Here is a 25053-nt window from a genome sequence, read left to right as displayed (position 1 = left end):
CCCGCTCATCCGCAAGAAGGACAAGTACTACATCCCGGGGCTCCTGTACAGCAAGGCCAGGTACCCACTATACGCCGGCGGCAGCGGCTTCCTCATGGCCCGCGGCCTGGCCCGGCGGCTGCACCGCGCCTGCGACACGCTGGAGCTGTACCCCATCGACGACGTCTTCCTGGGCATGTGTCTTGTGCTGTGCGTGCAGCCCAGGACGCATGAGGGCTTCAAGACGTTCGGCATCTCCCGGAACTGCATGAACAAGGAGCCCTGTTTCTTCTGCTCCATGCTTGAGGTGCACAAGCTGCTGCTAGCCGAGCTGCTGGCCATGTGCGGGCTGGTGCACGGCAACCTAACCTGCGCGGGTAAGCTGCAGGTGCTCTGACAGTTGCCAGACCCCCCCCGCAGGGGCCGGGCCACGCGTTCTTGAGCGCCACCATCCCACTCCTCCTGCCCCCCTCCCCTTGGCAGCCTGGGGCTGGAGCTGCAATGCCCGGGACAGAGATCGTGGTTCCCTGCCCCTCCACCCCGCAGGAAGGTGGGGGTGGGTGAGCGTGGGGCTTTGTGGCCCCCTGGGCGTGATGGGGCACATGAGCCAGAAGGGGGCCTCGGTGCGTGGACCCAGAAAGTAGTTCTTCCCTGCCTGCGCAAGGTCATCTTGGGAGCAAGGCCGGTGGCCTCCGGTAGCCCTCCTAACCTGGGTTCCCTCCTGGGCTCCCTGTGACCTGGAGGGAGGCCCTAGTGGCCTCTGAAGGACCCCCCCCCCCCCCCCCCCGTGCTTAGGTACCCGGCTTAGGCCTGGTCCTGGATGGGAGGAGGGCGGCCCTCTCGTCTTCACAGAGGAGATTCTCCACCTCCCGTGAAATGCCTCAGTGTCCCCCACGGCAGTCTACCCCACGGGCCCAGGCAGCCGTTTCAGGAGAAGCTCAACACTATGCAGGCTCGCAGGCCCCTCCTCTGCCGCCCATGCCCCTGGGCCTCCAGGATACGGAAGCTCTGGAGGCCCTCGGCACCCCTCTCCCCCGCCCCTAGACCTGCCTGGAGTTGCTGCTCCTCTCTGTTTGCAGGTGGCTTCGCTCCCGGCTGTGTCCTGTGACGCTCCATCCACCCGGTCTGGAAGCGCGGCTGACCGCCCTGACTACCTCAGCAATGCTCAGAACCTCCAGATGGGCTGCAGCACACCCACCCCAGGGCCAGACTACTCCAACCTCTGCAGGCGCGGTGCTGCCCAGCCCGCCCGCCAAGGACGCGCGGTGCCCCCAAGGCCTGGCTCCCCAGCCAGAAACCAGCTGGTTTGCACCTGGAGATGGACATTCCTCTATTCCTGTGAAGTCTTATTTATGACGAATTTGGAGGGAGAGAGTGCCAGGCCTCAGGAGATGATGGTGTTCCTCCTCTCCCTTCCCTCATTCCAGCAAGCCACTCACTCCCCACCCATGCCTGTTACAGTCCCCCTCCGGAACCCTGTCCTCGCTGCCTGCCTACTTCTCCAGGGCCTGAGCAGACAAACGTGGGCCCCTGTGAAGGGATGGAGTGAACCCTCAGGCGTCCTTGGGCCTGGGCGCAGAAGGACGCCCCCTCACATCAGTGGCGAGGCACCTGGGAAAAGATTGAGGGATCAACTCTATTTTCCCAATAAAAGGGGGCTGGTTTTAAACAGAGAAAAGAAAGAAAGAAGGAGGGAAGGAAGGAAGCAGGAGGGAGGGAAAGAAAGGGAGCGAGAGAAAAAGAGAAAGAAAGAAGAAAGAACGAAAAGGAGAAAGGGAGAGAGACAGACAGAAAGAGAGAAGGAGAGAAAGAAACAAAAAGAGAGAAAAGAAAGAAAGAAAAGGAGAAAGGAGAGAGACAGAAAGAGAAAGAAAGAAAAAAAAAGAAAAAAGGGAGAGAGGAAGGAAGGAAGGAAAAGAAAGAAAAAAGGGAGGAAGGGAAGGGGGAGGGAAGGGGAAGGGGAAAAAAAAAGAAAGAAGAGAAAGGAAGGAAGGGAGGAGAAGAAAATATTAACAAACTTGTAAACAGCAAAGAAATTGAGTCACAAATCAATCTATCAAAATCCTAGAGGAGAACATGGGCAGTAACCTCTTCAAAGTAGGCTACAGCAACTTCTTTCAAGACATGTCTCCAAAGGCAAAGGAAACAAAAGTGAAAATGAACTTTGGGGACTTCATCAAGATCAAAAGCTTCTGCAGAAAAGGAAACCGTCAACAAAACAAAGAGGCAACCCACCGAATGGGAGAAGATATTCACAAATGACACTACTAAGTGCTGATATCCAAGATCTATAAAGAACTCCTCAAACTCAACACACACACAAAAAGGTAATCACATCAAAACTCACAATAAATAAAAGTCCGGGCCAGGTGGCTTCACAGGTGAATTTTACTAAACGTTTAAAGAAGAGTTAGTACTTATTCTTCTCAAAATATTCCAAAAAATAAAATAGAAACCAAAACTTCCAAGTTCATTCTATGAGGCCATTAGTAGGCTGATATCCAAACCAGAGAGACACCACTAAAAAAGCAAAGTACCGGCCAACATCCCTGATGAAGAGGGACACAAAAATTCTCAACAAAATACTATCAAATAAAATCCATTAAATTATACAATACATTAAATTAAACAATACATTAAAAAAATTCATGACCATTTGGGATTTATGTATGTATGTATGTATGTATGTATGTATGCATTTATTTATTTATTTATTTATTTAATGGGTTGCAAGAGTGGTTCAATATTCCCAAACCAATCAATGTTGATACTTCACATCAATCAGAAAGAACTAACTGTGTGATCATTTTAGTAGACACAGAAAAATCATTTGACAAAGAACATCTATTCATGATTAAAAGTCTCCAACAAAGTAGATTTAGAGGTAAGATACCACAAGAGATTGAAGCAGTGATCTAAAACCTTCCAAAAACAAGAGCCCAGGACATCATGGATTTCCTGAGGAATTCTGCCAGACTTTCAGAGAAGAAATAACACCAATTCTTCTAAGCTGTTTCAAAAAATTGAAGAGAAGAAAAACTTCCAGACTCTTTTTATGAAGCCACATTACCCTGATCCCCAGACCAGGCAAAGAACCCACGAAAAAAGGTTAGACCAATATCCCTGATGAATATGGATTCTCAACAGGATCCTAGCTAATAGGATCCAACAGCACATTAAAATGATTATCCACCATGACCAGGTGTAATTCATCCTTGGGTTGCAAGGATGGTTCAACATTTGCAAATCAATCAATGTGATAGAACAAATTAATAAGAGAAGTGAGAAGAACCACATGGTCCTCTCAATTGATGCAGAAAAAGCATCGGACAAAATCCAGCATCCATTCCTAATTAAAATGTTTCAAAGTATAAGGATAGAGGGAACATTCCTCAGCTTCATCTAATCTATCTATGAAAAACGCACAGCATATATCATCCTCAATGGGAAAAAGCTGACAGCCTTCCCTTTGAGAATAGGAACACAACAAGGATGCCCACTCTCACCACACTTGTTCAACATAGCATTAGAAGTCCTAGCAACTGCAATCAGACCACAAAGAGAAATAAAAGGTATTCAAATTGGCAATGAAGTCAAACCCTCTCTCTTCGCAGATGACATGATTCTTTATATGGACCCATATAAAAACCCCAAAGACTCCACTACCAAACTACTAGAACTCATACAACAATTCAGTAATGTGGCAGGATACAAAGCCAATATACAGAAATCAATTGCTTTCCTATACACTAACAATGAAAATACGAAAAGGGAAATTAGGGAATCGATTCCATTTACTCTAGCACCAAGAACCATAACATACCTGGGAATATACCTAACCAAAGAGATAAAGGATCTGTACCCGAGGAACTACAGAACACTCATGAAAGAAACTGAAGAAGACACAAAGCATGAAAGACCATTCCATGCTCATGGATTGGAAGAATAAACATTGTTAAAATGTCTATACTGCATAGAGCAATCTATACCTTCAATGCCATTCCAAACAAAATTCCACCAGCATTTTCCCAAGAGCTGGAGCAAACAATCACAAAATTCGTGTGCAATCAGAAGAAACCCAGAATTGCTAAGGAAATTTTGAAAAGAAAAACAAAACTGGGGCCATCACGTTGTCTGATTTCAAGCTTCACTACAAAGTAGTGATCACCAAGACAGCATGGTACAGGCATAAAGACAGACATGTGGACCAGTGAAACAGGGTAGAGAGCCCAGATGTGGACCCTCAACTCTATGGACAAATAATCTTCGACAAAGCAGGAAAAAATAGCCAGTGAAAAAAGACAGTCTCTTCAATAAATGGTGCTGGGAAAATTGGACAGTATATGCAGAGGAATGAAACCTGACCACTCTCCTACACCATACACAAAGATAAACTCGGAATGGATAAAAGACCTCAACATGAGGCAGGAACCCATCAGAATTATAGAGGAGAACATAGGCAGTAACCTCTTCGATATCAGCTGCAGCAGCTTCTTTCAAGATATGTCTCCAAAGGCAAAGGAAACAAAAGCGAAAATGAGCTTTTGGGATGTCTAGATCAAAATCTTTTGCACAGCAAAGCAAACAGCCGACAAAACAAAGAGGCAACCCTCGGAATGCGAGAAGATATTAGCAAATCACATTACAGGCAAAAGGCTGATATCCAGGATCTATAAAGAACTCCTTAAACTCAACACACACAAAACAGATAATCATGCCAAAAAATGGGCAAAAGATGTGAACAGACACTTCTACATTGAAGACATACAAATGGCTAACAAACTCATGAAAAAATGTTCGTCATCACTAGCCATCGGAGAGATTCAAATTAAAACCACATTGAGATACCACCTTACTCCAGTTAGAATGGCCAAAATTAGCAAGACAGGAAACACCGTGTGTTGGAGAGGATGTGGAGAAAGGGGAACCCTCTTACACTGTTGGTGGAAGTGCAAGTCGGTACAGCCACTTTCGGAAAATGTGAAGATTTCTTAAGAAATTAAAAATAGAGCTTCCCTATGACCCTGCATTTGCACTCCTGGGTATTTGCTCCAAAAGATACAGATGCAGTAAAAGAAGGGACATCTGTACTCCAATGTTCATCACAGCAATGGCCACGGTCGCCAAACTGTGGAAAGAACCAAGATGCCCTTCAACAGACGAATGGATAAAGATGTGGTCCATATACACTATGGAGTATTATGCCTGCATCAGAAAGGACGAATACCAAACTTTTGTAGCAACATGGACAGGACTGGAAGAGATTATGCTGAGTGAAATCAGTCAAGCAGAGAGAGTCAATTATCATAGGGTTTCACTTATATGTGGAGCATAAGAAATAACACAGAGGACATGGGGAGATGGAGAGAAGGAAGTTTGGGGAAATTGGAGTAGGAGATGAACCATGAGAGGCTGTGGACTGAAAAACTCTGAGGGTTTTGAAGGGGTGAGGAGGTTGGAGGTGATGTGACCTTGGTGGTGGATATTATGGAGGGCACATATTGCATGGAACACTGAGTGTGGTACATAATGAATTCTGGTACACCTAAAAGATATTAAAATAAATAAATAAATAAATAAATAAATAAATAAAAAGTTGAAAAAAGAGCCACCTCACAACCCAGCGATCAAACTAGTGGGTGTTTTCCCGAAAGGCATGAATGTAGTGATCTGAAGGGGCACATGCACCCGAATGTTTATAGCAGTAATGTTCACAATAAAAAAACTATGGAAAGAACCTAGATGTCCATCAACAGATGAATGGATAAAGATGTGGTACATATATACAATGGTATTGTACACAGCGAACAAAGAAATGACATCTTGCCATTTGCCAAGGATGTGGATGGAACTAGAGGGTATTTTGCTGAGAAAAATAAGTCAATCAGAGAAAGAAAATTATCATATGACCTCCATGTATGAGGAATTTGAGCGGCTGGGCAGGGTTTTGGGGGTGGTAAAGAAGAAAAAATAAAACAAGATAGAATCAGGAGGGAGAAAAACCGTAAGAGACTCTTAATCTCACACAACAAACTGATGATTGCTGTGGGGGGTTGGTTGTGGGGAGGGATAGGTGGCTAGTGATGGACACTGGGGAGGGTATGTATGTGTATGTATGTATGTTCCCCTGCTGTGAAATGTGTAAACCTGATGATTCACAGACCTGTACCCCTGGGGCAAATAATACATTATATGTTAAAAATAATTTTAAAGATGGGTAAAGGACCTGAATAGACATTCTCCAAGATCCAGAAATGGCAGATAAACATTTGCAAAGATGCTTACTGTAACTAATTACATAAATGTAAATCCAAATTAGACACCACTTCACTTCACATCCAGGATATGTATTTTAAAACAGAACATAGAAAAAATTGGAGAGTATGTGGAGAAACTGGAACCTTCGTGCACTGTTGATGTGAACGTAAAATTGTGCACCTGCTGCTCTGCAAGTTATTGGAAGCAAACAAGCAAAAAACAAACAAAAAACCTGTGGTATGATCCAGCAACTTGTTTCATTATGTATAATTTGTTTCATTATGTATCCAAAGAAGCTGAACAGAGTCTCAAAAGACCCTCCCTATATACCAATGTTCATAGCAGCATTATTGACAAGAGTTAAAACGTGGACACAATCCAAGCTTTCTCTAACAGATAAATGGGTAAGAAAAATGTAGTATGCACATTCAATGAAGCATTTATGCAGTCTGTAAACGGGATTAGACTGTGACATAAACTGCAACAAGGATTAACCTTGAGGACATTATGCTAAGTGAAATAAACTAGGCACAAAGCCAAATGCCATAGTCTAGTTTTTTTTTTTTAAGATTTTATTTATTTATTTGACAGAGATCACAAGCAGAGAGGCAGGCAGAGAGAGAGGGGAGGAAGCAGATTCCCTGCCGAGCAGAAAGCCCGAGGGGTTCGATCCCAGGAACCCAGGATCAGGAACTCGGGATCATGACCCTAGCTGAAGGCAGAGGCTCTAACCCACTGAGCCACCCAGGTGCCCCCCGTATTCTAGTTTTATGAGGTATTTAGAATAGTCAAAATCTTAAGGATAGTGGGTATAGCGATGGTTGCCGGTAGGACATTGGATGAGTATGATGAATTATCATTTAATGGGTAAAATATCAGTTTTAGAAGATGAAAAGAGTTATATGGGCATGGATGGTGGTTAATGGTGGTTTGGCAATGTGATTTTATTTAATACATTTAACTGTACATTTAAAAATGGCTGTGATGGTAAATTTTATGTTATACTTACTACAATTAGAAAAGAAAATAACGTTTTTCATTGTTAAATTAATCAAGACTAGTCATTAAAATCTGTATAAAATACAAATTTATGAATAAATCTGTTTCATTCAAAACATATTTACCTATTTGTGAATACTGACAGCATAAAGACTACTTACTCAAAACAGGTTGAATTAAGTCACCAATTACATTTTGCAAGCAATTATGTTTAGCTCGATCCCCAATGGTCGTTTGTTAATAAAGTACAAAATTGCCCATTATAAGGCACAGTTTATAGAATCCTTAAGAGTTTCTTTTGTTTAGTTAAAAAAAGAAAGTCAACAGTCAACTGTCTCCAGTCTTTCTACACAAATGGATCACTAGCCACTCTAAACATACAATGTATTTTTACTCTAAATACAAGTGGAATAAATAGTGCATGAAAAATGCAACCCTACAAATCATTGTATAACCTCTTAACAAAGGTTGTTCAGTGCCATATCACTATAAATGTTGTTTTTCTTGGCTTTCAATATTTTGATTTCCTTTCCAAACTGTACCATGGTGTTGTGGAAATCACAGAATGTAACAGCTTTTCATTTCTACTTCCATTCCTTAATTGAAATATAATTATATACCTAGAAAATTCCTACATGAAATTTATTGAAATAACTTCCATGCAATGCTATACCTGAGCTAAAACTTTAATCCAACCAGTAATACTGATTTTGTAACTTCCACGATCAAACACTATGCTGGGGTGTTCCTGACAAGCAAGGAAAGAATATGTAGAATCTTGATCCTTTCAGGCTATGTAAGAAAATACTATGGACTGAGGGCTTATAAAACAACAGAAATTTATTTCTCACAGCTGTAAACTGGAAGTCCATGATAAGCATGCCAGATGGTTTGGATTCTGTTGGAAGTTACCCCCTAAGTCTTTTTTTTTAGCACTGACCCTAAAACTTCCTAAAGGCCACTTCTCTAATACAAATATCATTATTCGAGGTTAGGGAATTTTTTGGGAGGGCACAATTGGACCATTAACAATTAGCAAACACAAATTGGCACGGTAATTGAACTTAAAGAAATTCTTTAGATAAACTGTATTTGTTAGAGGAAGTATGTAGGAAAAAAGATGTTTTGAGTGGCTCTCTACCTAACATGAACTGTGTCATACAGAGAGGTTCTGACATCCTTGGCAAAATGTTGGATGATATGTAAATTCAATATACTTTTATTTACAAAAAGTTACATGTTTTGGCAAGTTTTGATCACCCTTGAGGACAATCCCTATATAAATTCTTCAGAGCTAGTTTCTTAGAAGTATTCTAAATTAGTCCTCAGTCTCAGATACATTTCTCCTACATAAATGTTCAGGAACTTCAAAGAATAAAAACCATGAACTACTTTTATGCATTTTCATTTCTTATTTTTAGATTTAATTATGTGTGTATTCTGGCATTGGAATTGGCTCAGGATGTCACACTTAGGAAGTAAAATTATGGTAAAGAGAGATAAAACCATGTGAAACCTCCTTTATATTTCTTATATTTACCATTTTGTAACCAGGTGAAAGTGTATTTTTTTTTTTTTTTTACATTAAGTCTCACTGCTGAAAAACTAAGAGAGCTATGCTTTACAAACTACTTGAATCTTTTCCACTGAAGTTGTGTTAAAGTTTAACTGTAGGTAGTGTTTAGCCTCATCCTTAATTTTACCTTATGAATTGATAATTTTGAAATAAAAATGTCAAACAGTAAGGTTATAATCTAAATTCCTAGTAAAATATATATGAAAGTTGGTACATACAATAAAATACATCAATAACACAAAGTAAGGACAAAGTGTACTCAACAACACATTTTATTATATTTTTTAGTAGTGGTTCCTTTCTTTCCCTTTGATAAAACCCAGATAAGGCTTTAAGAAGGGCTTAGTTTAACAGAACTTACTATAAAATTAGTTTTTCGTTTATATATTGTAATTTAATTGTTCATAAAGCCCAAAAATATGGGTCACAATGCATATGACTTTTGACAATAAGTGACACATTTAACACAACCTACTCTGTAAAATAAAAAAAATGCTGTACTTATTTTACCATCTAAAGTTTTTCTTGAGAAATTTTCTATACACATTAGGTAAAAATACTATCAACTAACATGTCAATACCTCCAATGTAAAAATAATTAGGTCACCTAACACTGAATTTTTGCAACTAATAATCTAACAAATTGAAAACTGTTTTTCAAGCCCATGTTCTAAAAACTGCATTTTGGAAAAGCTTTTTTTTTTTTTTTTTTTTAAAATGATGGTGGCAACATAAAATGAGAAGAATGTTTTTATCAAACTTAGTATAAAAATACATATGGGTACATAAATACGAATATAGCTCCATTTCTTGACTTCTACCTTTCTTAAATAATGTCAAAAATCTTAGAAAACATATAGATAACTAGAATATAGAGAAGACTGTACACAGACTAGCTGGAACAAGGCTTTATCAAAACAAGGCTTTATCAAAAATGATAAGGCAATTTATTCAAAACACCTATTAACTAGAATAAAGTAGTCATGTGGGAATAACTTGTTTCTGTTGTTTGACAGCAGTGAGTTATAATTGTAGTCTTTTATTTCTAAATTCAATTACAATGAATGAATAAAGTATTAAATTTTCACTTGAAGTAATTCAGTTTCATCAGTTTTTAGAGAAATATAATACTTGAAAACAATGAAAATAAATCAGTATGTCTTAACAAACTAAATTCATACTAAATGAAGTTTTAGTCTTCTTAACAGGTGCTGGCCAAAATCAAAACTGTAGAATAATCTTCACAAACTCTGAGTTCAATTCAGATCTGTAAGTGAAAAGAACATGAAATTCATGGAAAAAATTAATTCTTACAATACAATAATACATCCATTACATCTACTACATATTAAGGACCCCTATACTCTATGGAAGATAGAATGAAAAATTCAAGTACATACAGAATTTTTCTCAATTCCTGTCTGCTGCCAGTAAGTCTTTATGAACTCTTTGAGAATGTTGTAGATTATACCATTGTTCTTAATATAGTTTAGAATCACCTTCTTTCTTCTCAAGCTAGTGACTATAGATCTTATATTTTGCAAGTAGGAATGGACATGTGGCAATCTTAAAAACGGAAAACTGTGGTACTAACCCAAAATCTCCTCTTCATATTTACATACACACTACTATTCAGCTCCCACCCAGCCTTCAATTCCACCATAGGTGTCACAATGTTCAAATGTAGTTAATACACAACACAACTGTATGTTAAGTTTTGGCACAGAAAATAATCACTCTACTGTCAAAAAATTAATTTAGTCATAAGAATCCTCTGGCTCAGGCCCCCCAAAGGAAGTACATGAAAAATATAGCAAAACAATATTTCTCATCCTTGTTCATTTCCTACTTCTAGGGTATGCTTTAAAATGTACACAACTTTTATATATTATTTCATGTTTAAAAAAGCATATAAATGCATGGTAAAAAAATCTGGTAAAAATCTACATTGGAGGTATGTACTCAATATTTCTTTAACTCATGGAGTAATCTGAATGATTTGAAAATATATTAAAAATAATATGGATCAATTAAAAATATGGATCTATAAATGAATAAAAGGACTGATGTGATAGATCAAGTGTAGAAAATGTAAATTGTCTAATCTTGTTGGTACATACAGTGTCCACTTGACATTAGAAACTCTCAACTTCTGTGAATGTCTGAAAATGCTCTTAATAAAGGTGTCTGTTAGTGATTGAAAGATCTGGAGATCCCTGCTCCTAGATCAGTGACTACCAATGTGGCATGAGCATCAGTATCGCTTGTGGTGCTCAACTTATCCTAATTACTTCATATACACATTCTAAGAAAATCAAAATGAATTTTATTTAAATAAAATAAAACCAGAACAGTGAGACATTTATTACTTTTGTTACACTTAAGCTTTATTAGTAAGAAAGCAATCATTTTCCACAAAACAGTGATATCTGATAAAATAATGTAATCCCCATATATAACTTGACAACAGACCTCCATTTTAGAGTATGTTGCAATTTCAATCCTTGAGCAAGCTGGTTCAAATAAGACTCTTCTGTTAACCTACTAATATTTCATTGAGGAGAAGGCACATTCTCAAACTGCTGCATTTCTTAATAGCTGTCTCTATAGACATTCTCACTTAAGCAAGTTTTCACTATGGATTGTCCACTGTTAGAGCTAATAATGCTCTTTTAGAAAGAAATGTTTCAAAGGATTATAAGGTTTTTAAAAGTGTAAGACATCTAACTACCTAGTTTCTGAATATTAATGAATATTCAAATTCATGCAGTGGTCTTAATATATGCTTAAAGTGTTCAACACTCCTACATTAAAGAAAGCTGAGGAAAGACCTTGTTTCTCTGTAGATAATTCACAAACAAAGCAAACAAAAAAATACAAGGTTTTGTATTACTTACATCATCAATGTCTTCATCATCATCTCCAATATCATCAAACTGGATTTCATCATCATCTCCAGGACCAAATGTATCTGTATCATTGATTTTAGCTAAAGACATAATAACACTTCTATATATTCAAGATATTATTATGTAATTTGACTACAAAAACAAACATGTCTGGTATAAAATACTAAACTACCCAAAACATTCTTAGAAGAGATATTTCAATTTAACCAATGTTTCACTACAAGAAAAATGTTACTACTGCAGAAAAACATACCTCACAAAGTGAATTCACAATGAAATAACAAGTGTTAAGTCATTACAATGAAGATTTTGTTTAAAAAGGCAGTGTATTTAAAAAAAAAAAAAAGGCAGTGTATTTTGTTAATGAAGGTAGTGTACATGAAGCAGGCCAAATCATGTTTATCCTCACCCAGTAAAAGTGAAATATGAAGTACTGACTCATATATTTTAACATTTCTTTAAATGTCAATAATTTCATCAGAAATCTCACACTTATGTAAAAATCTTGTGTTTTCATAATAAAATGTAAAATAAAGTAGCTGCTAAGTGAAAAGTATGAGCTTAGGTAGTAGTGCAATACCTCTTTGATGTTATGAAGGGCTTATTTTAATATATTCATGATTACTACAATCAAAATGCAATACTGTTGCCATTAGAAAGAAATGACTTATTAAAATATAAAGAACTCTACAGGAGACTACTATGCTAAGAGAAAGTGAGCATATTTTTCCTGTATAAATCAACACCAGTATCATAACTGTTTTCCTTTCTTAGCTGAAAGCTAGTAATTTCTTGAAAATCATTGAAAACACTGTAATAATGTATTCTTTAATAGATACTACCAAAAGAATATTTTTAAGAAACTGATTTCTATTTATTATTAAAGTATTAAACTGTAAGGTATCAAAAAATGATTTATATGACAAGCACATTAAAAACTAATTTTGTAAGTCCATACACAAACAATACATAAACAAGATAAAATTCTATCAAAATGGCTTCATCTACACACCAACAAATAATATCATAGGACCAAAAAATACAGTAACTTTGATATTACCATGTTCTGGAAGCTCGCCATATGCCTTCAGACTTCTAGCTTCATCAGCATTGTACTTTAAAATTACATCAGCTTTGTTATCCTTAGAAATAAACAAATAATTTTCAAACCAATAGCCCAAAATGTCCCACAAATTACTTTCGAATTAACATATTAAGAAAAAACTCACAAATTGTCCTGTTTTTTTCACCTACTCTCCACTTTCTTAAAGAAAAAAATTCTTGGGCTTAAACAAGTAGGAAGTTTACATGCATTACCAAATAATGATTTAGCCGAGAAAAATTACTTACACTATTCACTTAATAAGAGAAATAAAAATGCTAAGAAAGAAGTAAAAAAACAAAACAAAAAAGAAAAAGAAAAAGAAAGGTGTAATGGGATCCCTTTTAGGTTAAACACTGCAACTCAAAGCCAACAATGGTATGATGACCCAAGAAAATTAACATACCTTTCTATATTCAGTGGTTCTTAGAATAGTTAACCTACTGGAATCACTTAGAGAGCTTTAAAAAGATATTTATGACTCCTAACGATTGACAGACCCGAGATGATATCCAAAATCCTGTATTTAAAAAAGCTCTTTTGATTGTTTCCCAATGCAAACATCCCCAATAACTGTAGTGCATTTTTTAAATGTTCATATTTCACCATTTTAAAGAACCTGATTCATTTAGAGTTTGAAGGCTTACAATGGACCTAAAAAAGACCCTAAGAAAGTCAACTGAAATGATCACAGTGCTGTAATTGTTGTGTGCTATAAACCACCACTTCACAAACTTCAAAGGACATAGAAAACACATTGTGATTTTGTTAAAATTCCAATTTGGAGTCAGCAGATATGAGACTGGGCTAATATTCTCCATTTCTAACATGTCTGCAAATGGTGATGTTGTTATAATATATGAATGATTCTGCTAGCGACAACACAAAATTATTCACAAAAGATTAAGATCAGAACATCTAGTCACCCAAGACCTTGGCTACTACCTTCTCTTTAGAATATTAATCCTTTAAGAATTCTGGTTTCATTGTCCATAAAAGAAATTTAGTAACTATTCTTTTACCACTTTTGAGGTTTCTATAAAGTTAAAATAAGATAATGGGCGTAAAAATGATACATGTTTAAAAAGTGATCACAAGTTTTTATTAAAGAATATTTAAAAAAATCAATGTATGATCAGATTCAGTCTATAAAAGTTGATACAAAAAATGAATTCAGTATGTATCAGAATACAAAATCAAAACACAAAAATCAGTGTCTCTACAAACTAGCAGTAAACTATCTGAAAAAGTATACATGAAAACAATCTCATTTACAATAGCATCAGAAAGGACTCAAGTGGTTTGGGAGAGGGGGTTGGGGTAATGGACGTTGGGGAGGGTATATGCTATGGTGAGTGCTGTGAAGTGTGTAAACCTGGCAATTCACAGACCTGTAGCCCGGGGATAAAAATACCGTATATGTTTATAAAAAATTTAAAAAAAAAAAAGGACTCAAGAATAATTTTTTTTAAAGATTTTATTTGTAAGTAATCTCAACACCCAACATGGGGCTTGAGCTTACAATGCTGAGATCAAGAGTCACATGCTCTACCAACTGAACCAGCCACGTGATCCCTAAGAATACATTTAGCCAATGTATTTGCAAATTAATCAATGTGATGCACCACATTAGTAAAAGAAAGGATAAGAGCCATATGATCATTTCAACAGATGCAGAAAAAGCATGTGGCAAAGTATAACATCAATTCTTGATAAAAACCCTCAACAAAATAGATTTGGAAAACACCTATCAATATCACAAAAGCCACCTATGAAAGACGCACAGCCAATACCTTTCTCAATGGGGAATAAACTGACAGCTTTTCCTCTATGGTCAGGAACAAAAACAAGGATGTCCACTCTCACCATTTCTATTTAACACAATACTGGAAGTCCCAGCCTCAGCAATAACAGACAACAAAAAGAAATAAAAGGCATCCAAATCAGCAAGGAAGAACTCAAACTTTCACTATTTGCAGATGACATGGTGCTCTATGTAAAAAACGCAAAGCCTCCACCAAAAACCTGCTAAAACTGAGACATAATTTAAGTGAAGTTAGAGAATACAAAATCAACAGAGAAAATTCTGTCTCATTTCTGTACAACAATAATAAGTCAACAGAAATAGAGATCAAGAAACGGATTCCATTTACTACCGCAGCAAAACCCAAAATACCTAGGAATAAACCTAACCAAAGAGGTAAAAGATCTGTACTCTAGAAACTATAATAAAAAGCTGATCAAAAAAAGTGAAGAGGACACAAAGATATGGAAAGACATTCCATGCTCATGGATTGCAAGGACAAATATTGGTCAAATGTTTATCCTATCACAAGGCATCTACATGTATAATGCAATCCATATCAAAATACCAACAGCATTTTTTACTGACCTAGAACAAATGATCCTAAAATTTGTGTGGAACCACAAAAGACTCCAAACAGACAAAGCAAACTTGAAACAGAAGAACAAAGCTAACACTGGAGGCATTTTGAGTAGAGCTGGACTTTAAGTTACACTACAAAGCTGTGATCATCAAGACACTATGGTAATGGCACAAAAATAGACACAGAGATCAGTGGAACAGAATACAGAGCCAAGAATGGACCTTCAACTTTATGGTCAACTAATCTTCAACAAAGCAGGAAAGAATGTCCAATAGAGAAAGGAAGTCTCTTCAACAAATGGTGTTGAGAAAATTGGACAGCCACATGCAGAAGAATGAAACTGAACCACTTTCTTACACCACATATAAAAATACATTCAAAATGGATTAAGACTTAAATATGAGATCTGAAGCCATAAAAATCCTAGAAAAAAAGCAAAGGCAGTAACTTCTTCGACATCAGTTATAGCAACTACTTACTAGCTACGTCTCTTGATTCAAGGGAACAAAAAGCAAAAATAAAGTACCAAGACTACGTGAAAATAAAAAAAACCTTCTGCACAGCAAAGGAAAAAACCAACAAAACTAAAAGGTGACCTCTATAATGGGGAAAAATACCTATAAAGGACATTTTTGATAAAGAGTTAGTATACAAAATATATAAAGAACTTTTGAATTAGAAAACAGACAAAAAACAATCTATTTAAAAAATGGGTTGAAGATGGGGTGCTCTGGTGCCTCAGCTGATTAAGTGTTTTACTTCAGTTCAGGTCATGTTCTCAGGGTTGTGGGACTAAGCCTGGCGTGGGGTTTCCACCTCATCAGGAAGTCTGTTTCGTCCTTACCCACTCCCCCTGCTTGTGCTCTCTGTCAAATAAATACATAAATTTTTTTTAAAAAATGGGTACAAGATACAAACAGATATTTCTCCACAGAAGACATCCAGATGACTAACACACACGAAAAGATGCTCCACATCACTCATTATCAGAGCAATACAAATCAAAACCATGATAAGATACCAACTCCACCTGTCAGAATGTCTAGTTTAACAACACAGGAAACAATAGATGTTGGTTAGCATGTGGACAAAGGGAAACCCTTTTATACTGCTGGTGAGAATGCAAACTGTGCAGCCACTCTGGAAAATAGTATGGAGGTTCCTTAAAATGAAAAACAGAACCACCCTATCACCCAGCAATTGCAGTACTAGTATTTTACCCAAAAATATGAATTCAAAAGGCTACATGTACCCTAATGTTTACAGAATTATCTGTAAGAGTTAAACTATGGAAAAAGCCTAAGGATCTATCAAGAGATAAATGGATAAAGAAGATGTGGTGTGTTGGGGCGCCTGGGTGGCTCAGTTGGTTGGACGACTGCCTTCGGCTCAGGTCATGATCCTGGAGTCCAGGGATCGAGTCCTTCCGCATCGGGCTCCCAGCTCCATGGGGAGTCTGCTTCTCTCTCTGACCTTCTCCTCGCTCATGCTCTCTCTCACTGTCTCTCTCTCAAATAAATAAATAAAATCTTTAAAAAAAAAAAAAAAAAGATGATGTGGTGTGTGTGTGTGTCTGTATACACACACACAATGGAATATTACTCAACCGACAAAAGGATGAAACCTTGCCATTTGCAACAATGTAGATGGAACTAGAGGGTATTATGCTAAGTGAAATAAGTCTGTCAAAGAGAAATTCCATATGATTTCACCCATATGCCTCTTACCATAATAAATAGAATTATATAAAAGAGTAACAAGGAAATACAAGACTCAGACAATTGGATCTGAAAGATGATTTAAAGAAAACTCTACAAAATAACAGTATAAAAACAGCAATACTTTTGCTCACAGTTTGATTAAATATATAGTTTTGAGTTCCAATATGTTGAAGTTCATGGATTAGAGTCAGGCTGTGTATAATCTGAAGGATGACATTATAGAGGGTAATTATGTTTATTCCTAAGTGCTCATATCAAATTTATACATTATATATATAAGTTTGTACTATAACTAGTGAGTTCATGCCTAATCTTTCTATAATTGTCCTGTAAAACTTTTGGAGAATAAAGGTATAACTTATTCAGCAGTATTTCTCAGAAATGGACTTCAAGACCTTTAAGTTTAAAAGTAAAAAATAATTAACTGCTGAGACCCCAACAGAACATTATTAAATTTTTGTTTTGACAAGAACCCTAATAAAAATCACCATGATACAGACTATCATTTTCATTTCAGAAAAATTTAAAAATATTTTTAAAAAAGAAAACTCACAATTTAGCTTCATGAGAAAAACCATTCAACACCTGTATATCTTCTCATTTCATCACACCAAAGTGAAGAGGTCAGTCCACATAAGTATTTTACAGACCAAGGGGCACCTGCATGGCTGTCGGTTAAGCATCTGCGTTTGGCTCAGATCATGATTTTTTTTTTTTTTAAAGATTTTATTTATTTATTTGACAGACAGAGATCACAAGTAGGCAGAGAGGCAGGCAGAGAGAGAGGGAGGAGGAAGCAGGCTCCATGCCGAGCAGAGAGCCTGATGTGGGGCTCGATCCCAGGACCCTGAGATCATGACCTGAGCTGAAGGCAGAGGCTTTAACCCACTGAGCCACCCAGGCTCCCCTCAGATCATGATTTTAAGGTCCTGGAACTAAACCCTATATTGGTCTCCCTGCTCAGTGAGGAGGCGGCTTCTCCTCTCCCTAATTATGCTGTCCCTTGCTCTCTCTCTCTCTCTCTCAAATTAAAAAGCAAAATCTTTTAAAAAATATTTCAGGCAGACTGGCATTTGGGAACCATAATCCCTGGAATAGCGTAATGCCTAGAATATAACGGTGTTAAAAAGAATGAGAACAGACTAATCTCCGGTATTTATCCAAATTTATAAGAGATTATGTATGCATATTATATTTAAAAGAAAAATTATACATAAAGGACAGTGTTGAATGAGCAGGTCTTCTCATAACATACATGCATCATTAATCTCTGTGGGAATTATTCTGAATTAGGAAAATACTATAATCATGAACACAAATGGTCCTTAATTTATTTTGAAAATAGAATTGTAAGAAGGCATAAATGCCTAGAACTAATCAAATGTCTATTTTGTATCTTCTAAGCATTAATAACTTATTAAATAAAAGAACACAATATAACTTTAAGTGTATTTGTTACCTGATAGTCTCGAAGACCAACCAATATAATGTCTGAGGTATTTATCCAAACCTATAAAAGAAAATTTATTACATATTATATTTAATCAAAAACAAGTATAAAAAGAATGTTAAACCATTCTTCCCACATAAATATTCATCCTGCGTGGAAAGAAAGTTTCTAAGACAGTGAAAAATAACAACGTACATACTATACTTCGCGTGTGCACATATTCATAAACATATATACAGAAGCAAAATTAGTCTAGTTATATGTAGTTTTACTGTACTAAGAAAAAAACTATACTACACAGTTGAGTTAGTTTCAAATTTTCTAATTTACGATGTTAAAACATTAATAATTTTAAGTAGTTTAAAAATCACAGAAGGATCATTTGTGCCAAGGACATTAGAGGTTTTTAATCACAATCCACTCAAGTAATATTCAGTTACTCAAAATATACAAAAATCAGCCACCACCTCCATTAATAGCCACTCTGTTACCATTCTACAAAAATACAGGCTCTAAACCCAGCATTTATTTGGAAAATGACATATTAACAGAAGAAAAAAAAATTTTAAATTATAAAATCGGAGATGAAGGAACTTTAAACCAACATGAGTAATAAGTCTGAACTATGGTGATAAGGAATGAAATACTATTACTTAACATAATCTAATTTCAAATTTCCCTAATACACTTTCCCAAACCAAAATCCAGTCAAAGAACATGTACCATAATAAGCAGTCTCGTTAGTCTTCTTTTAATTCTCTAGCTTTTTTCTCTCTTTCCTGACATAACATATTTTTTAAAAGTACAGGCCATTTATTTTGTAGACTAGATTTGTCTGTTTCCTCAAAATTATAATCAGAGTAAACATTTGTGGCAGAAATACAATATTAATGAAACATAATTCTTTGTACATATAATCTATTATATAAATTATTACTAAAGATTGTATTTTTTTTTAATTACAAAGTCTAAAAACAATTATTTGAAATCTTAAGGAAAATACTGAAGTAAGTTGCTTTGCCCTTACATAGCTAAAGTAGAGTCATTTTTTTAAAAAAGCAAATTTTGGATGAAAGTGAAATAAATCTCCATACTCACCTTTTTTCTCAATTTCCCCCTGATATGACATAATCTCTTTACACCATCAAAACACATCGCTTCTAATCGTCCATTTCCCAGCATTTTAATTACCTGAGCATACTCTGAGGGGTTGAGGAGGAAGAACATGAAATACTGTTCAGTATTTGTTAAAAGGTAATAACTGAAATTAGCATACATTTAATAGCCTCTTTTACTGCTCAATTTAGATTAAACTGTAATTTTTTAAAAAAAGGGATAAAGCCTCATCAACAAAAAAGCTTAAATATTTTATCAAGAAAGGGTTCTTTGAAGGTGATATTCTAATATATCTAACATGTTACTCTAAAATATCTGATATATTGTAACTATACTCAAGCAAATCAGAGAACTCATTTGACAAACAATTTCTACAACCTCTTCCAGCTACACTTGCAGACTTTATTACCTTATTTTTAATTAGACTTTTAATTAGATTTTGTTTAGAGTCATCGAAAGCCTACAGATGATGTGTCTAAGGTCACAAATGCCATTTCTATGACATGCTATCTCCATTAATATAAAATTTTAATTATCTACCCATTATGAGAAATCAGTTCTGTTTTATCTTTATGACTGAATGCTCTACTTTTAGACATCAAAATGGCTCACTCTAGAACGTAAAGTGTAATCCTGGTTTATCAATTTCTCACATTTGGCTAGAAGCCCAATCTTGGCTCTTCTTTCCTTCAGAAACTTTAGGAGTAAAAAATCAGTAAGTTAGTTATTAATAATATTTATTTTAGAATAACTTGGTGATTCTTCCAAAGATCTATAACAAGAATAATGTTCCAAGATAAAACGCCAAATGTTTAAAGTATTTCCAACAGCAAGCTTCTTCAGGAAGCCACCTTATTCTACTGCCACCAGAAAATATTGGTAAGATAAGAGCATTAGTAACATGGAGCAGTCTCTTCTAGACTTAAACAACAACAGCAGAAGTGAGAGTGAGAAGAAGGAAATAATTACTACAAAATCTTCACACTACTGAAGTTTATACTAAGAACTAACCCTAATTATAATTTATAATTAGGTCGACAGATAAATTTGAATACATGGTTGAGATTACACATTAAGCTTCCACTTCTTTAAGATAAGAAAAATAAGATAGCAAAGAAAAAAAGAAAAAATTTAGAAAACAGGCCTGAAACCAAACTTCTAACAAAGCGAGAAAGACAAAGGTTAAGTAACTGTCTTTATTTATTTATTTATTTTTTAAAAAATATTTTATTTATTTTGTTTGACAGAGAAAGAGAGAGAGAGAGAGATCACAAGTAGGCAGAGAGGCAAGCAGAGAGAGAGGGGGAAGCAGGCTCCCTGCTGAGCAGAGAGCCCGATGCGGGCCTCGATCCCATGACCCTGAGATCATGACCTGAGCCGAAGGCAGCGTCTTAACCCACTGAGCCACCCAGGTGCCCAGTAACTGTCTTTAGATAGAAAACATGTTTTATATACACAATAAAAATGCTCACTTTCTAGTGGCTTGCACGTATATCATGACTATAAGGTTTTGCTATAAGGTGCCAGAAATTACGGACAAGTAAAGAAATGTGAATATATATTACAACAGTAAATCAGAGCCATTCAATAGAGCTTTTCTGTTGATGGTAGCATACATATGAACTGAATAATATGGTAGCTCAAAATTTGAATTTCACTTAATTTAAATAGCACCATACAGTCGGGGGCTAATACAATGGAGAGCACTACACAGTAAAAAGTAACACATAATTTTTCTTGTCTTATTTCTATTGATTATAACCCGTTGTACTTTTTATCTTTATGACTTATAAGTGGAAATTTGTTTTATAATTATAATAGCATAAATGCTGAAGTTAAATTTCTTGTAATAGTTCTGTAATTATGAAAGAAAAAAACCCCTTATTCTCAGGAAATAATGTTGACGTATTAAGGGATAAAATCTCTAACTACAGAATTAGATGTCTGTAAAAAAGTTTACCTAGAGAATGTCTGTTATACCCATATCCAATTTTTCTGAAGAGTTTAAATTTTTTTTTTTTTTAGTGGAGAAAAAAATAACTTCCAGTCTTTTTTTAAAACTCATTTTCTGTAACTTTGGCCTTCCTTAATCCAACAGGGTTAATCAATAATTTATTTTTATTACATTTTATGATTACGTGTTAGCATCACTAGAGAACGAAGGGCCCCAAAGTCGAATATATTCCTCAAAAATATCCATAGTTAAGAATAAAGTATGATATTTTTAAATGATGCTATTCTTAATTTGCTCTAAACCATAAAATTCTCTTAGTTGTAGCTACCTCTTTTTCACAAAAGAATTAAAACTATATTTACAAAAATGCCAAAGCTAGTATAGAATTGGTTATTGAATAGACAAATTTTGGAGAGGTGGGGTAGGGCACTATAAATGAGGTGGCAAAATGCTCAGGATTATGACTGAGATCCTTTTTCAGGTGAAACACTGAAATTCAGACTAATTAAAAAAAGATGTTAGTAAGTTAAAAATTTTTACCTTGTCCATCCTCTTTAAACACCAATTCTCTTTTTTCAGATTCATTTTCATTCTTGCCCCTACGTCTGTTTTTACCTCCTTTACCTAGTTGATTTAAAAGTAAAAAAGAAATTAAGTGTAACAGTCTAGATTCCATACAGTAAGTTATCAAACAAGGTGAGATAAGACTTATATATAAAATCACTTAGGGAAAAATATTATCATTTAAATAGCACTACAACACTAATGGAATTCTAAAAGATTTAAAAATTTATATAACTTGGTTATCTAATTGATTACACTTAAAATTTTTCAGTGGTTTCCTTCTGGTGGTTTACTAGATTAACATATAATAAAACCACACACTTATTTGACATTTGTTTTTGGATTTTTCTGACATAAAAATACATAAAAAAAAATTTCATTACTAGAGATGACTATTAGTATTTTATTGTCTTACTTTTCCAAATAAAAATAGGGTTGCAAACATTCTCTTCTATAACCTATTTTAATTATAGTCAATAAAGTATCCCTTTCATATCAATAATCACAGACCTAGAGAATATTTTAACATACAGTTAATTTTTTATTTTGACAACTTGTTTAAATTATGTTAAATTGAAGATTATTCCACAAATGCTACAACATATATGTATTTCCTTAGACTCCATATGAACTGTACCAATCTATTTTGCATTAACAAAACAGGATTCTATAGTGCCTTGCCACAACTATACCATGTTAAAAATTTAAAAGCACAATTAATTTATATCTTTCAATTTTTGCTTTAACTAATGTGGAATGTATTTTAATATAGTATTAACTTTCTTTCATTCAGGCTTTCTATTAAATAATAAAGATGTGCATCATAGCGTTTTATTTTTTAAATTTTTTTATAAGTCCACATGCCATGTGATTTTATTTTAATTTTACTTTAAAAAAAATTTATTTATTTTTCGTCAGAGCGTTTTATTCCCATTCCATAACCTAAACCACAAAAAGAGTCATTTCCAGTAAGTTGGAGAAAGACTGTAATGTAAGTAGCAGTGATAATGGACCCATGGGAATAGTATGAAACAAAAATTCCCTCTCCAAATAGAATTTAAAAATGTCTACCTTACTACTGTGCAAATATGATCTTCAATCTGCCATTATTCTGTTATAGTAAAAAGTAGGTACACCTGAACAATTTGTTATCCATCTGGCTTTACTATGTTATGCATTCTTATACGGCATGAAGAATAATTTCCTAGGAAAGATGTTGTATACTTCAAATGTTGTATTATTTAGGTTAGTTTTCCCATTTGGCAGTTGAAAGTACACTTACTAAATCTAATAATTTCTTAACTGTCTCAGAATAGGATAGATAGAAACCTTTACTTCCAGTCTATGTTATAGGAAAGGACGCCTGAGAAATTGAAAAATATATAAAATGTCTTCTGGAAAAGTGTTAAACTGTGAAGGGCTGGACGAAAGTGAACCACCACACACGAAACCATATAGCTATCAGGGTGTCACCTACTGTTTACAAAGAAGAGATTTTATCTTCAACAATAATAAAGTGTCCTTAGGGAAACACTACATCTGGTAGTCATAAAAGCAGGAAACACCCTTTAAACTTAAGAACCATTCAAGAACAGTGTCGCGATGGACAGAAATGCTACACTTAGGAAACCCAGGCTGTCCCGGGCACGTCTCCCCAACAGATTCATAAAGTGCAGAGCAAAAATCCACATTCTCCCGCATTAGGCCCTACAATAATAGCGTCCGCTCCACCCCAGTGTGACCTAACTGAAAGACGGGAGTAACGTCCCAGTTCCTCTGCTAAGCAAGGTCTCCTTGGGGAGGAAAAACGGTCATGGGGCCTGGTTTCGGATGTGCGTCTAGGGCAGCGGGCCGGGGAGAACGGTGGTTTGGCTAGCCGCATATTACCTTTATTCTTTGGCATGGCGGTGACTGCTACTTCCCGGTGCTTTCAATTTCTTTGGTTTAGGTGGCACAGCAGCTACTCCTCCAAAGATTGTAAAAGACGAAGTAATCGCAGCCCTTGACTCACAGTAATTTGGACCCAGCCCCACAAAGTCGCCCCGGAAGTACGGCAGCGGGAAAAGGAAACTGCGTTATGGCCGCTTACGTCACTTTTCCTTGCCTCTAGTACCAGACTAGATCTGCGTCCTCGCCCTACTGCTTCTGCGCCTGCGTAGTCTGGGGACGTGTGGTTCTCGGAGTAAGAGAGAAGCACACTGAAAGACTTCAAAACAAGGATAAAAATCCTGGAAAGGCAGGGTCTGTGAGCTGAAAAGAAGCGCAATCAAGGATAGAGCACGCCGAACTATGGGTCCTAGTTAAAAATTCTTTAAAAGACTCTGCTAACTGAATCCAGAAGTCTGTTGCATTATCGTGTCTCCCAGTTTCACAAGTTAATTGACACATTAACACTTCTTACCTAAATTTTAGCAAGTCATGTTCCCATGCTCAACCACCTCGTAGTACTTGAGAAAGACAAGACACCCTTTGTACGATGTTCTTGTTACTACTTTTTGCTTTTAAAATTGAGGTAAAATTGCACAGTAACTTTGTGTAAGTTTAAATTTAACATTGTGTAATGTGTTAACGAGATATTTATGTATTGAAATATGACTGCCATAACTTTACCTAACCCTTTCTGTCACTTCACATAGTTATCAGCTGACTCTAACTCTTAACATCTAGACCCTTAGTAACTTGAACTTAGAGTACTGTTGACATAAGTACTATGCTATGCATTAAACAACTTTTTCAAACTTCGTCTTTCTTGCCTCGCGGTAAACCTTATTAGGACAGACACTTTAGCCTTCCTCATCTTTACCAACACTCAGCAGAATATCTAAGAGGAACTAATCCTAGATAAAATAGGAAAGAAGGAACGGAGATTAAATAGAGGAAAACTTAGACTCTAAACTTTACAATAAATACAGGTTTGAACAAATGCCTAAGATGTCTATGCCACAAATTATTCTAGGAGAAATTCCGCTTGATTATAATACATAATCATTTAATAAGTGGCTACTATTTTGTTGAGAGTATCTGCATCTGTGTTAATA

The 25053-nt window shown here is 35.9% G+C and overlaps 1 protein-coding gene across 1 annotated transcript; it reads right to left on the bottom strand.

Annotated features, from left to right (window-relative positions):
- Nucleotides 1–8176: 8176 nt before the first annotated feature.
- Nucleotides 8177–24075, bottom strand: LOC116583923 (eukaryotic translation initiation factor 1A, X-chromosomal-like). Its single transcript, XM_032331953.1, has 7 exons — nt 23903–24075; nt 21992–22075; nt 19480–19583; nt 18391–18441; nt 12782–12863; nt 11710–11801; nt 8177–10079 (listed from the first exon to the last, which is right to left on the bottom strand). The coding sequence occupies exons 1-7, from the start codon at nt 23916–23918 to the stop codon at nt 10074–10076; spliced, it is 435 nt and encodes a 144-aa protein (XP_032187844.1). The 5' UTR covers nt 23919–24075; the 3' UTR covers nt 8177–10073.
- Between the last annotated feature and the right edge of the window lie 978 nt (nt 24076–25053).

Source organism: Mustela erminea, chromosome Y (genome assembly GCF_009829155.1).
Source record: "Mustela erminea isolate mMusErm1 chromosome Y, mMusErm1.Pri, whole genome shotgun sequence".
Classification (NCBI taxonomy): Eukaryota; Metazoa; Chordata; class Mammalia; order Carnivora; family Mustelidae; genus Mustela; species Mustela erminea.
Note: the sequence above shows the minus strand (reverse complement) of the source record. Positions and strands in the feature narration are given on the sequence as shown.